Source organism: Eriocheir sinensis, chromosome 49, assembly GCF_024679095.1.
Source record: "Eriocheir sinensis breed Jianghai 21 chromosome 49, ASM2467909v1, whole genome shotgun sequence".
In the NCBI taxonomy this organism is placed as follows: Eukaryota; Metazoa; Arthropoda; class Malacostraca; order Decapoda; family Varunidae; genus Eriocheir; species Eriocheir sinensis.
In genome coordinates, this window is record NC_066557.1 from 11,353,806 (window position 1) to 11,369,149 (window position 15,344).

General features: G+C 27.9%; 1 protein-coding gene across 3 annotated transcripts in view; it reads left to right on the forward strand.

The window, feature by feature from the left end:
• The window catches only part of LOC126981918 (tetraspanin-2A-like), an 89,312-nt gene that overhangs the window by 73,453 nt on the left and 515 nt on the right, over positions 1-15,344 (forward strand). For all 3 annotated transcript variants that reach the window (XM_050833584.1, XM_050833585.1, XM_050833586.1), the window contains exons 5-7: positions 13,539-13,633; positions 13,953-14,061; positions 14,827-15,344. The exon at positions 14,827-15,344 is cut by the window's right edge and continues 515 nt beyond it. In XM_050833584.1, coding sequence (XP_050689541.1) covers positions 13,539-13,633; positions 13,953-14,061; positions 14,827-14,916 — 294 coding nt within the window. In that variant the 3' untranslated portion in view covers positions 14,917-15,344. The remainder of the gene's footprint in view (positions 1-13,538; positions 13,634-13,952; positions 14,062-14,826) is intronic.

Here is a 15,344-nt window from a genome sequence, read left to right on the forward strand (position 1 = left end):
TTATTTGTTTTGTTTTCATATTTTCTTGTTTTGTTTTCATATTTTCTGTTTTGTTTTTTTGTTTTGTTTTCATCTTTTTGTTCTCATATTTTCTGTTTTGTTGTATTTTATTTGTTTCCGTATTTTTTTTTCTCCTTTGTCGTTTCATCTGTGATTCTGATTGGTCTCCTTTTTGTCATATTTCTCTTTTATCAATTATCCTGTTTTCTATTACCTCGTTTTTATTGATTTTTACTTCTCATTTTGACAAAGTATTTCTCTTCTCGTTTTATATTTTATTTGTCGTATCATCAATTATTCTCAATGTTATCTTTCTTTACTTCTTTTTTTATATATCTATTTTTTTTAACTTTGATATATTCCTTTACTCCTTTTTTTTTTTTTTTTTTTTGTAATTTGTATTGGTATGTTTCTATATTATTTCTATATTCATATTTACTTATTTTTACTAGTATGTTTCTTCTCGTCTCATTTTATTTATTTCGCGTTTTATTAATTATTCTGAACAGTATCTTTCGTTATTTATCTTTTTAAATATCTTTTTTTTTACTTCAACTAATATATTCCGTTTTTACTTTTTCTTTCCTTTATCAAGCTTCTATAATTTGGATTGGCATTTTTCTATATTACTTTTCCCCTTGCCGTTCTTTAATTACTCCGACTTCCTAAATTGTGTCTAAGTAATTATTTAGATTTTTCATTTCTTTTCCCTTTTTTCCATCGTTCTTTACTAATTCTGAGTGGCATCATATTTTTCCTATTTGCTTTATTCTATTTTTTCTTCTGGTGTGTCCTGGGGCACTTAACTAATTATTATCTGAGTCAAGTTAATGTGTCAATTATAAAAGGAAAAATGGGTAGCAGCGTCATAATCTGTCGGTGTGTATCTTTTGCTGTTGTGTGTTCTATTCCATATTTTGTTACATTTCTCTATATATTTCGACGTTTTTTTATTTACCCTTTAAAAATGTCCATACTGAGTCATCTATACATAACATTTTTACATTTATTTCTTCTTATTCTTAACTTTTATTGCATTTAACATTTGTCTTTAGATTTCTACTTTTTTCTCTCTTTCTAAAATGTCCTAATATAATTTGAACATTTATTTATTCTTATTTTGAACTTTTTATTGCACTTAACATTTTTGTCTTTATATTTCCACGTTATTTTTATTTATCTTTCTTAAATGTCTTTACTGTGTCTTCTATACATAACATTTTAGCATTTATTTCTTCTCATTTCTAACCTTTTTTTTTGCACTTAACATTTGTCTATATAAGTCTACGTTTTTTTTATTTATCTTTCTTAAATGTCCTTACTCTGTTCTCTATACATAACATTTTATCATTTATTTATTCTCATTTTTATCTTTTATTGTACTTAACATTTGTCTTTATATTTCCACGTTCTTTTTATTTCTCTTTCTTAAATGTCCATACTGAGTCCTCCATACATAACATTTTGACATTTATTTCTTCTCATTTTTACCTTTTGTTTCATTCTCATATTCTTTCTTATTCTTCATTTTATCTCCGGTTATAATCTTTTGTTCATTTTCCCTTCACTTCCTCCCATTCTCCCCTTTTCTTCTTTTATTTTCCTGTCCGTATCTCTTCCCTATCCACTATATATTTTATCTATACGTTAACTTTGCAATATTAATCTGAATATCAAACGAAGATGGAAATATTAATCGTTTCCATGACTTTTAATTGATCATTTTTTGCTTTCCCGTAAAAAAGAGAAGAAAAAACGAGCTCACTTATATTAATCATTTATCAGCCTTTTCTGTCATTACATTTTTATTTTTCCAGGTTACCCTCTCCAATTTACCTTTCATTTCATTTTTATATTCTTTCTTATTTTCTATTTCATCTCTGGTTATACACTTTTCTTCCTTTTCCCTTCACTTTCTCCCCTTCTCCCCTTTTCTTCTTTTATTCTCCTGCCCATATCTCTCCCCTATCCACTATATATTTTATCTATACGTTAACTTTGCAATATTAATCTGAATATCAAACGAAGATGAAAATATTAATCGGTCCCATGACTTTTAACTTATTTTTTGCTTTCCCGTAAAAAAAAAAGAGAAGAAAAAACCGCGCTTACTTATATTAATAATTTATCTGCGTTTTCATTTATTACATTTTCACATTTCAAAGTTACCTTCGCTACGAGAATAATTAGCGGTGATGGAACTATTAACCTCTCTTGTCTTTTAATTAATAATGACTTCAGGGCAGCTGCGATAAAAATTAAGATTATGTTTAATTCATCTATCATTTTTTATATTAATTTTCATCGTTGTGGGTCAGTAATACCGGATATGATTGTTGCATTAATTTTACGGCGTGGATATTAAATGAAGATGGATCCTGCTAAATGCTCTTAAATGCTCTTCCGTGTTCAATTTATCGTTACCGGAATTTAGCTTTGTTTATTATTTAGAATACAAAGATTCGTTTTCCTGTTTTATTATTAGCAGTTTCTTGATCAGTCTGCTAATGATCTTCTGTGTTATAATCATTCATTATTCTAATTTACCTGATATCAGAATAAAGGCGCATTTTCTCAGCTCATTATCACCATTTTCTTAATTTATCTGCTAATGATCTTCTGTGTTATACTTATTCATCATTTTAATTTACCTGATATAAAAAAAAAATGAAGTTTCTCAGCTCATTATCACTATTATCATTACTATCATTTTCTTCTTCTATATGCTGATGTTCTTCTGTGGTCCAATCATTCATCATTTTAATTTACCTGATATCAGAAAAAAATGCAGTTTCTCAGCTCATTATCACTATTATCATTACTATCATTTTCTTCTTCTATCTGCTGATGTTCTTCTGTGGTCCAATCATTCATCATTTTAATTTACCTGATATAAGAAAAAAATGAAGTTTCTCAGCTCATTATCACTATTATCATTACTATCATTTTCTTCTTCTATATGCTGATGTTCTTCTGTGGTCCAATCATTCATCATTTCAATTTACCTGTTATAAAAATAAAGCCGCATTTTATCAGCTCATTATTACCATTTGCTTAATCTATCTGCTGATGATCTTCTGTGCTCCAATTATTCATCATTTCAATTTAACTGATATAAGAATAAAGCCGCATTTTCTCAGCTCATTATTACTATTTTTCTTAATCTATCTGCTAATGTTCTCCCGTGTTATAATTATTCATTACCTCAAATTAACTGATATGAGAAAACGAAGGCGACTTTTTCTTTCCTTTATCATTCTCCTATAATTTGCATGGGCCACCTTATTCGAGTGTTATTAAGTTTATGTGTTATCTTATTGACGTGAGTAATTAATCAGAGTAAATAATCATAAGAAAAAAGATGTGCCTGTTTGTTTGAGTTCAGGTTATTCTTTATTTCTTGTTTTAACTAATATCTGGATTAATCACTCTTTCTTTCCGTTATCATTCTCCTATAATTTCGATTGGTCTTTTTCTATGTTGCTTTTCTTCGTTAACTTTCCTCGTGATACGTTTTCTTCTCTCCTTATTCACGTTTCCTAAACTAATCTATTTTTCTTTCCTTATGATTTCTAGTTATTTCTTTTCATTAACTTCTATGCTTGTCTTTTTGGTGCTTTTCTTATTCCAATTTATAACTAACTAATCTATTCTTTCCTTGTTTTTCAAGTTATTTTTTTTATTAACCTGTATGTTTGTCAGTTTGGTGCTCTTCTTATTCAAATTATAAATAACTAAACTCTTCTTTCCTTATTTTTCAGGTATTTCTTTTATTATTTCTGTGCTCTACGTCTTTTTGGTGGTTTTCTTATTCCAATTTATAACTAACTCATCTATTCTTCCATTATTTTTCAGGTATTTCTTTTCATTAACTTCTATTCCTGTCTTTTTGGTACTTTTCTTATTCCAATTTATAACTAAGTAATTTATTATTCGTTACTTATATTTTCTAGTCATTTCTTTTTATTAACTTGTATGCCTGTTTTTAAGTGCTGTTCTCATTGCAATCTATAACTAACTAATCTATTTTCTTTCTTATATCTTTTCTAGTTATTTCTTTTTGTTAACCTACGCTCGTCATTGGGTGCTTCTTCTGTTATTCCAATCTATAACTAGTAATCTATTCTTTCCTTATTCTTTTCCAGATATTTCTTTTTATTAATTCGTATGCTCGTCTTGTAGGTACTTTTCTATTCAATCAATAACTGACCAATCTATTCTTTCCGTATATTTTCTAGTTATTTCTTGTCATTAACTTCTATGCTAGTCTTTTTTTTTTGTTTTTCTTATTACAATTTATAAATAACTAATATATTTCTCGTTCCTTATATTTTCTAGCTATTTCTTTTTATTAACTTCTATGCTTGTCTTTTTTGGTGCTTTTCTTATTCCAATTTATAAATAACTTTTCTATTCTTCTTTCCATATTATTCTATTTACTTCTTTTCATTAACTTCTATGCTCGTTTCCTTTGTACTTTTCTTATTCCAATTTATAACTAACTAATCTATTTTTCTTTCCTTATTTTCTACTTATTTCTTTTAATTAACTTCTATGCTTGTCTTTTTGGTTCTTTTCTCATTCCAATCTATAACAAACTAACCTATTCCTCGTCCCACATTTTTCTTCTTATTCTTTTCCTTATTTTTTTCCAGATATTTCTTTTCATTAACTTGTATGCTTGTCTTTCAGTTGCTTTTCTTATTCTAATCTATAACTAACTAATCTATTCTGCGTTCCTTATTTTCTTCTTATTTCTTTTCATTAACTTTTATGCCAGTCTTTTTGGTGCTTTTCTTATTCAATTATAAATCAACTAATCTATTCTTCTTCCTTATTTTTCTCCAGAATTATTTCTTTTTATTAACTTCTATGCTCGTCTTTTTGAGGTGCTTTATTCTTATTCCAATCTATAACTAACTAATCTATTCTTTCTTTCCTTATATGTTTCCAGTTATTTCTTTATGAACATATGCTCGTCTTTTTGGTTATTTTCTTATTTCAATCTATAACTAACTAATCTATTGTTTCCTTATTTTCTAGTTATTTCTTTTCATTAACTTCTATGCTCGTCTTTTGGGTGCTTTTGTTATTCAATCTATATCTAATAATCTATTCCTCGTTCTTTATTTTCTAGTTAGTTATTTCTTTCATTAATTTTTAATGCTGTCTTTTTAAGTACTTTTCTTATTGCAATCTATAACTAACTAATCTATTTATCCCTTCTTATATTTATATTTATTTCTTTTCATTAACTATGCTTGTCTTTTTTAGTTCTTTCCTTATTCAAATTTATTATACTAACTAATCTATTCTTCCTTCTATATTTTTCAGGTATTTCTTTTATTATTTCTATGCGCGTCTTTTTTTAGTGCTTTTCTTATTCCAATTTATAACTAACTTATCTATTCCTTTCCTTATTTTTCCAGTTATTTCTTTTATTAACTTCTATGCGTATTTTTGGTACTTTTCTTATTCAATCTATAACTTCTTCTTATTTTTCAAGTTATTTCTTTTATTAACTTCTATGCTTGTCTTTTTTGGTGCTGTTCTTATTCAATCTATAACCAACTAATTTCCTATTTTTCAGGTATTCTTTTCGTGCTTGTATGCTCGTCTTTTTGGTACTTTTCTTATTCCAAAACTATAACTAACTAATCTATTCTTTTTTCATTATATTTCTTAGTTATTTATTTTATTAACTTTCTATGCTCGTCTTTTTAGTGCTTTTCTTATTCAATATTTAACTAACTAATCTTTTCCTGTTCCTTATATTTTTCTAGTTATTTCTTTTCATCAAATTTTTATGCCTGTCTTTTTAGTGCTTTTCTTATTCAAGTGTATTAATTAATTATTTTCTTTCCATATATTTTCTAGTTATTTCTTTTTTTATTAACTTGTTAGAGCTCGTCTTTTGGTACTTTCCTTATTATTGCAATTATAACTAATTCAATCTATTCTTTCCTTGTTTTTCCATTTATTTCTTTTGAATAAACATATGTGCTTGTTTTTTGGTGCTTTTCGGCTTCAATTTTAACTAACTAATATTCTTTCCTATTTTCCAGGTATTTCTTTTTATTATTTCTGTGCTCGTCTTTTTGGTGCTTCTTCCACCTATAACTAATTCATCTATTCTTCCCTTATTTTTCCAGGTATTTCTTTTCATTAACTCCTATTCCTGTCTTTTTGGTACCTTTCTTATTCCAATCTATAACTAACTAATCTATCCTTTGTTCCTTTTATTTTCTAGTCATTTCTTTTATTAACTTGTATGCCTGTCTTTTTTGCTGCTTTTCTTATTGAAATTAACTAAACTAATCTATTCTTCGTTCTATGTTCAGGCATTTCTAATTATTAATTTCTATGTCGTCTTTTGGTACTTTTCTTATTCCAATCTATAACTAACTAATCTATTCTGTGTTCCTTATTTTTCTAGTTTTTTTTTTATTAATTTCTATGCCTATCTTTTTTAGTGCTTTTCTTATTCGATTCTATAGCTAACTAATCAATTTTTCTTTCCTTATATTTTCTAGTTATTTATTTTTATTAACTTCTATGCTTGTCTTTGGTGCATTTCTTATTCAATTTATAACTAACTAATCTATCCTTTCCTTATTTTTCCAGATATTTCTTTTTTAATTCGTATGCTCGTCTTTTTGGTACTTTTCTTTATTCAATCTATAAATAACTAATCTTATTTTTGCTTCCTCATTTTTCTATTTATTTCTTTTTATTAACTTTTATGATTGTCTTTTTTGGTTCTTTTTTTATTAAAATTTATAAATAACTGATCTATTTTCTTTCCTCATTTTTCTAGTTATTTCTTTAATTAATTTCAATGCTCGTCTTTTGGTGCTTTTCTTATTTTTCTATTTACTTACTTTTATGCCTGTCTTTTGGAACATTTCTTATTCAATTTATAACTAAGTAAACTATTCTTCTGTTTCTTATTTTTCCAGGTATTTCTTTTCATTAACTTCTATGCTTGTCTTTTTGGTGCTGTTTTTATTCCAATCTATATTGGAATAAAAAAGCACTAAAAAAGAAAAGCATGCAAGTTAATAAAAAGAAATGACTAGAAAATATAGGGAACGAAGAATAGATTACTTAGTTATAAATTAGAATAAGAAAAGTACGAAAAAGACGATCATAGAAATACTAAAAAGAAATAAATGAAAAATAAGGAAGAAGAATGAATTAGTTAGTTATAAATTGGAATAAGAAAAACAGCAAAAAGACAGGCATACAAAATAAAAAGAAATGCCTGGAAATATATGAAGGAATAGATTAGTTGGTTATAAATTGGAATAAGAAAAGAACTAAAAAGAACATGCATACAAGTTAATAAAACAAATAAATAGAAAATAGACAAAAAAATAGATTAGTTATTTATAGATTGGAATAAGAAAATTACCAAAAAGACAGGCATAGAAATTAATAAATACCTGGAAAAATATGTATCGAATAGATTAGTTAGTTATAGATTGGGATAAGAAATGTACCAGAAAAACGAACATACAAGTTAATAAAAGATATAGGTACTTCGAAAATAAGGAACAAAGAATATTTTAGTTAGTTATAAATTGGAATAAGAAAAGTACCAAAAAGACAAGCATAGAAGTTATTAAAAAGAAATAACTAGAAAAATAAGGAACGAAGAATAGATTAGTTAGTTATAGATTGGAATAAGAAAAGTACCAAAAAGACAAGCATAGAAGTTAATAAAAAGAAATAAAACGAAAAATAAGGAACGAAGAATAGATTAGTTAGTTATAAATTGGAATAAGAAAAGTACCAAAAAGACAAGCATAGAAGTTATTGAAAAGAAATAACCAGAAAAATAAGGAACGAAGAATAGATTAGTTAGTTATAGATTGGAATAAGAAAAGTACCAAAAAGACAAGCATAGAAGTTATTGAAAAGAAATAACTAGAAAAATAAGGAACGAAGAATAGATTACTTAGTTATAGATTGGAATAAGAAAAGCACCAAAAAGACAAGCATACAAGTTAATTAAAAGAAATACCTGGAAGAATAAGGAACGAAGGATAGATTAGTTAGTTATAAATTGGAATAAGAAATGCACCAAAAAGACGAGCATAGAAATAATAAAAATAAATACCTGGAAAAATAAGGAAGGAATAGATTAGTTAGTTATAAATTGGAATAAGAAAAGCACCAAAAAGACGAGCATAGAAATAATAAAAATAAATACATGGAAAAATAAGGAAGGAATAGATTAGTTAGTTATAAATTGGAATAAGAAAAGCACCAAAAAGACGACCATAGAAATTATAAAAATAAATACCTGGAAAAATAAGGAAGGAATAGATTAGTTAGTTATAAATTGGAATAAGAAAAGCACCAAAAAGACGAGCATAGAAATAATAAAAAGAAATACCTGGGAAGATAAAAAAGGAATAGATTAGTTTGTTAAAGATTGGAATAAGAAAAGTACCAAAAAGACAAGCATAGAAGTTAATAAAAAGAAATAACTAGAAAAATAAGAAAAGAAGAATAGATTAGTTAGTTATAGATTGGAATAAGAAAAGTACCGAAAAGACGAGCATAGAAGTTAATAAAAAGAAATAACTAGAAAAATAAATAAAGAAGAATAGATTAGTTAGTTATAGATTTGAATAAGAAAAGCACCAAAAAGACGAGCATATAAGTTAATAAAAAGAAATAACTAGAAAAATATAAGGGAAAAGGAATAGATTAGTACTCAGTTTCAGAGCTTAAAAAAGGACAAAAAACCAAATATAATATATTTTTGAGCAGAAATTAATAAGAAAAATGGTATATGAAGGTTAAAGTTATAATATGAAATCCTGTTTTTATGTAGCGTACTAAGTTTCAGAGCTTAAAAAAGAAGTAAAAACTATTGATAATATATTTTTGGGCAGTGAAAACTATTAGAAGCAAAAATTAATAAGGAAAATGGCCTATGAATATTTAAATTATATAAAGTTCGGTTTTTCTGTAGCGTACTCATTTCCAGAGCTTAAAAAAGGACTAAAAACAATGATCATATATTTCTGAGCAATAGTTAAATAAAAGAAAAGTATAAATAAATATAATGGCATATGAAAGTTTAAATTATATGAAAGATCATTTTTATTTAGTTATAGATTGAATAAAAAAGCACCAAAAGACAGGCATAGAAGTTAATGAATAGAAATACCTGGAAATATAAGGAAGATATAGATTAGTTATTTATAAATGAATAAGAAAAGCAAAAGACATAGCAATTGAAATAATAAAAGAAATACTCAGAAAAATAAGGAAGGAATAAATTATTTAGTTATAAATTGGAATAAGAAAAGTACTAAAAAAAGACAGTCATAGAAGCTAATGAAAATAAATAACTAAAAACATAAGGAAGGAATAGATTAGTTAGTTTTAAATTGGAATAAGAAAAGTACCAAAAAGACAAGCATAGAAGTTATTGAAAAGAAATAACTAGAAAAATAAGGAACGAAGAATAGATTAGTTAGTTATAGATTGGAATAAGAAAAGTACCAAAAAGACAAGCATACAAGTTAATTAAAAGAAATACCTGGAAGAATAAGGAACGAAGGATAGATTAGTTATTTATAAATTGGAATAATAAAAGCACCAAAAAGACGAGTATAGAAATAATAAAAATAAATACCTGGAAAAATAAGGAAGGAATAGATTAGTTAGTTATAAATTGGAATAAGAAAAGCACCAAAAAGACAAGCACTGAAGTTAATAAATAGAAATAACTAAAAAAATAAGGAAGAAATAGATTAGATAGTTATAAATTGGAATAAGAAAAGCACGAAAAAGACGAGCATAGAAGTTAATGAAAAGAAATAACTAGAAAATGTAAGGAAAGAATAGATTAGTTAGATATTGATTGGAATAAGAAAAATACCCAAAAGACAAGCATACGAATTAATTAAAAGTAATATCTGGAGAAATAAGGAAAGAATAGACTAGTTAGTTAAAGATTGGAATAAGAACAGCACCAAAATGACGAGCATAGAAGTTAATAAAAAGAAATAAAAGGAAAAATAAGGAACGAAGAATAAATTAGTTAGTTATATGTTGGAATAAGAAAAGTACCAGAAAGACAGGCATAGAAGTTAATAATGAAAAGAAATACCTGGAAAAATAAGGAAAGAATAGATTAGTTAGTTATAAATTGGAATAAGAAAAGCACTAAAAAGACGAGCATAGAAATAATAAAAAGAAATACCTGGAAAAATAAAAAAGGAATGGATTAGTTAGTTATAAATTGGAATAAGAAAACCACCAAAAAGACGAGCATAGAAATAATAAAAAGAAATACCCCGGAAAATAAAGAAGGAATAGATTAGTTATTTATAAATTGGAATAAGAAAAGCACTAAAAAAGACCAGGCATAGAAGTTAATGAAAAGAAATAACTACAAAATATAGGGAAAGAAAAATAGATTAGTTAGTTATAGCACCAAGAAATGACAGGCATTCAAGTTAATAAAGAAAAAAATAGAAAATATATAAAACGAAAAGAATAGAATAGTTAGTTAAAGCACTAAAAAAGACCAGGCATAGAAGTTAATGAAAAGAAATGTCTAGAAAATATAAGGAAAGAAAAAGACTAGTTAGTTAGAATAAGAAAAGAACCAAAAAAGATAAGCATACAAGTTAATGAAAAGAAATAACTACAAAATATAGGGAAAGAAAAATAGATTAGTTAGTTATAGATTGGAATAAGAAAAGCACCAAAAATGACAGGCATTCAAGTTAATAAAAAGAAATAGCTAGAAAATATAAGGAACGAAGAATAGATTAGTTAGTTATAAATTGGAATAAGAAAAGAACCCAAAAAACGAGCATAAGAAATAACTAGAAAAAATTAGGAAAGAATAGATTATTTATTTATCGATTGGAATAAGAAAAGTACCAAAAAGAGAAGCATTGAAATTAATGAAAAGAAATAACTAGAATATATATAAGGAAAGAAAAATAGATTAGTTAGTTATAGATTGGAATAAGAAAAGCACCAAAAATGACAAGCATTCAAGTTAATAAAAAGAAATAGCTAGAAAATATAAGGAACGAAGAATATATTAGTTAGATATAGATTGGAATAACAAAAGTACCAAAAAGACAAGCATAGAGGTTAATGAAAAGAAATACCTCGAAAAATAAGTAAAGAATATATTAGTTAGTTAAAGACTGGAAAAAGAAAAGCACCAAAAAGACGAGCATAGAAGTTAATGAAAAGAAATAATTAGAAAAATAAGGAACGAAGAATAGATTAGTTACTTATCGATTGGAATAAAGAAAAGAACTAAAAAGACGAACATAAAAGTTAATGAAAAGAAGTAAATAGAAAAATATGGAAAGAAGAATAGATTATTTACTTATAAATTGGAAAAAAGAAAAGCACCAATAGACGAGCATAGAAGTTAATAAAAAGAAATAACTAGAAAAATAAGGAACGAAGAATAGATTAGTTAGATATAGATTGGAATAAGAAAAGCACCAAAAAGACGCATAGAAGTTAATGAAAAGAAATACCTGGAAAAATAAGGAACAAAGAATAGATTAGTTAGTTATAGATTGGAATAAGAAAAGAACCAAAAAGACAAGCATAGGGGTTAATGAAAAGAAATAACTAAAATATATAAAGAACGAAGAATAGATTAATTAGTTATAGATTGCAATGAGAAAAACACCAAATAGACAAGCATACAAGTTAATAAAATAAATAATTAGAAAATAAAAGGAACTTGGTTATAGATTGGAATAAGGAAGGTATAAAAAGACGAGCATAGAAGTTAATGAAACGAAGTATATAGAAAATTATGGAAAAAAGAATAGATTAGTTAGTTATAAATTGGAATAAGAAAAGCACCCAAAAAAAGACAAGCATACAAGTTAATAAAAATAAATAGCTTGAAAATATAAGGAACGTGGAATAGATTAGTTAGTTATAAATTGGAATAAGAAAAGAACCCAAGGAGACAAGCATAGAAGTTAATGTAAAGAAATAACTAGAAAAAATAAGGAAAGAATAGATTAGTTAGTTATTCATTATAATAAGAAAAATAGATTAGTTAGTTATAATTTGGAATAAGAAAAGAACGAACAAGACGAGCATAGAGGTTAATAAAAAATAACGAAAAATAAGGAACGAAGAATAGATTAGTTAGTTATAGATTGGAATAAGGAAAGTACTAAAAAGCGACCATAGAAGTTAATGAAAAGAAGTATATAGAAAAATATGGAAAGAAAAATAGATTAGTTAGTTATAAATTGGAATAAGAAAAGCACCAAAAAAGACAAGCATACAAGTTAATAAAAAGAAATAGCTAGAAAATATAAGGAACAAGGAATAGATTAGTTATAAATTGGAATAAGAAAAGAACACAAAAAGACGAGCATAGAAGTTAATGAAAAGAAATAACTAGAAAATATAAGGAAAGAATAGATTAGTTAGTTATAGATTGGAAAAAGAAAAGTACCCAAAAGACGAGCATACGAATTAATAAAAAGAAATATCTGGAAAAATAAGGAAAGAATAGATTAGTTAGTTATAGATTGAAATAAGAGAAGCACCAAAAAGACAAGCATAGAAGTTAATAAAAAGAAATAACTAGAAAAATATAAGGAAAGAAAATTTGTTTCGTTAGTTATGGATTGGAATAAGAAAAGTACCGAAAAAGACAAGCATACAAGTTAATGAAAAGAAATAACTAGAAAAATAAGGAACGAAGGATACATTAGTTAGTTATAGACTGGAATAAGAAAAGAACCAAGAAAGACAAGCATAGAAGTTAATGAAAAGAAATAACTAGAAAATAAAGCGAAAGAAAAATGGATTAGTTAGTTATAAATTAGAATAAGAAAAGAACCCAAAAATACGAGCATAGAAGTTAATGAAAAGAAATACCTGAAAAAATAAGGAACGAAGAATAGATTAGTTAGTTATAAATTGGAATAAGAAAAGTACCAAAAAGACAGGCATAGAAGTTAATAAAAAGAAATAAGAAGAAAAATGTTGGACGAGGAATAGATTAGTTAGTTATAGATTGGAATTAGAAAAGAACCAAAAAGACAAGCATAGAAGTTAATAAAAAGAAATAACTAGAAAAAATATAAGGAAAAAAGAACAGATTAGTTAGTAATAGATTGAAATAAGAAAAGTACCAAAAAGACGAGCATAGAAGTTAATGAAAAGAAGTAAATAGAAAAATATGGAAAGAAGAATAGATAAGTTAGTATTGGTATTAGTAGTGGTATTAGTGTTAGTATTGGTATTAGTATTGGTATTAGTATTGGTATTAGTATTGGTATAAGTGTTAGTATTGGTATTAGTAGTGGTATTAGTGTTAGTATTGGTGTAAGTGTTAGTATTGGTATTAGTATTGGTATTAGTATTAGGGGAGCTTGGAACAAAAAAATAAATACAGATAAGTTTTTTCGCCTCCTTTCACGTCTTAAACTCTCATCTCCCTCCCCATCCATTAATCCCTTTCTCCCCTCCCCCCTTCTCCCCTCTAACCTCCCCCCTCTCCCCAGGTGGGCTGCTGCGGGGCCTTCGGGACGCTGGACTACATCAAGTGGAACAAAGTGATCCCGACCACCTGTTACAACCCCGTCACCGGCAACGCTTGGTGAGAGTGTGTGTGTGTGTGTGTGTGTGTGTGTGTGTGTGTGTGTGTGTGTGTGTGTGTGTGTGTGTGTGTGTGTGTGTGTGTGTGTTTGCTTTTCTTAATCAGTTTCTTTTTCATTCCATTTATTTCACTGTCAATCATTTTTTCATTTTTTTTCGTTTATTCCTTACCTCCTCTTTCTCTTTCCTCTTCTCCCTTTTCCTCTCACCCATCCTCTTCCCCTCCTCCTACCTAAGCCTTCTTCCTCATCTCTCTCTCCTACCTATCTCTCTCTCCCTCATCTCTCTCCAACCTCTCTCTCCTCTCCTTCCTTCCCCAGGTACGTGCAGGACATTGGGTACATGGGGTGTGTGCGTGGTTTTACCTCGTACCTGGAGAGCCGCAGTGGATGGATCGCGGGCGTGGCGCTCTTCCTCGTCTTCTTCCAGGTGGGTCAGACTTTACCTGTGCGGGAGAGCTACCTACCTGTGGGGCGCAATTAGTTTTACCTGTTGGAGGAATGTTACCTGTGGTGTTGATGTTACCTGTGTGGGGTTGATTAGTGTTACCTGTGTGGAGTTAATTAGTGTTACCTGTGGAGTTGATGTTACCTGTGGAGTTAATTAGTGTTACCTGTAGGAGTTAATTAGTGTTACCTGTAGGAGTTAATTAGTGTTTCCTGTGGAGTTAATTAGTGTTACCTGTGGAGTTGGATTAGTTTTACTTTTTACCTGTAGGAGAAATGTTACCTGTAGAGTTGATGTTACCTGTGGAGTTAGTGTTACCTGTGTGGGGTTAATTAGTGTTACATGTGGAGTTAATGAGTGTTACCTGTGGAGTTAATTACCAGATTTGCCTGTAGAATAAGATAGATTTACCTGTATTATTTATTTGGTTTACCTGCAGAATTAAGGTAACTTGTATAATTAATGAGATTCAACTGTATAATTATTTGGCTGTATCTACTTCATTGTTTTTTTCCATCTCTATTTACTTCTTTATCTGTCTGTCTATCTATCTATACATCTATTCCTGTATTTATATCTATCTCTGTATCTTCCTCTCTATCTTTTTATTTACATTCCTATTTATCTTCATAACAATCTACCTTTTTATTTACTTTACTATCTATCTTCATAACAATCTATCTCTTTATTTACATTCCTATTTCTATCTTTATAACAATCTCTTTTTATCTCTCTCTCTCCCCTTAGATCTTCGGAATCGTGGCTGCCTGGTGTATGATAAGCCTCAAGTACAACCACCGCAAGAGTACCGACAACATGCTGGACCGTGGCTACTGAGCTCCACCCCCGAACTGACGCCCCCAGCCCTCCCCCGAGCCTTATATACCCTCCCCTCCCTCCCTCCCGGACCTCGGACTTGAGCCTAAAACAAAGGGCCAAGCAAGGTTTTTGTCCTAAGAGTTTTTCCTAAGAGTAATGTTAAGAGTTTTGTCCTAAGAGTAATTTTAAGAGTAATTTTGAGAGTATTCTTAAGATTTTTTTTACGTAGATGATGTATTGCATGATTTTTATATATTTTATTAGTGTTTTCTTGTAGTTTCCTTATTTATTTAGTTTTTGTTCTTTAATTTAGTATATAGGGAATCTGGAGAGAGAGAGAGAGAGAGAGAGAGAGAGAGAGAGAGAGAGAGAGAGAGAGAACTCGAATCTGGGTTTTCACTCTCGTAACTGAGTAGAAGTAGAAGTAGAAGAAGAGTAGAAAACGA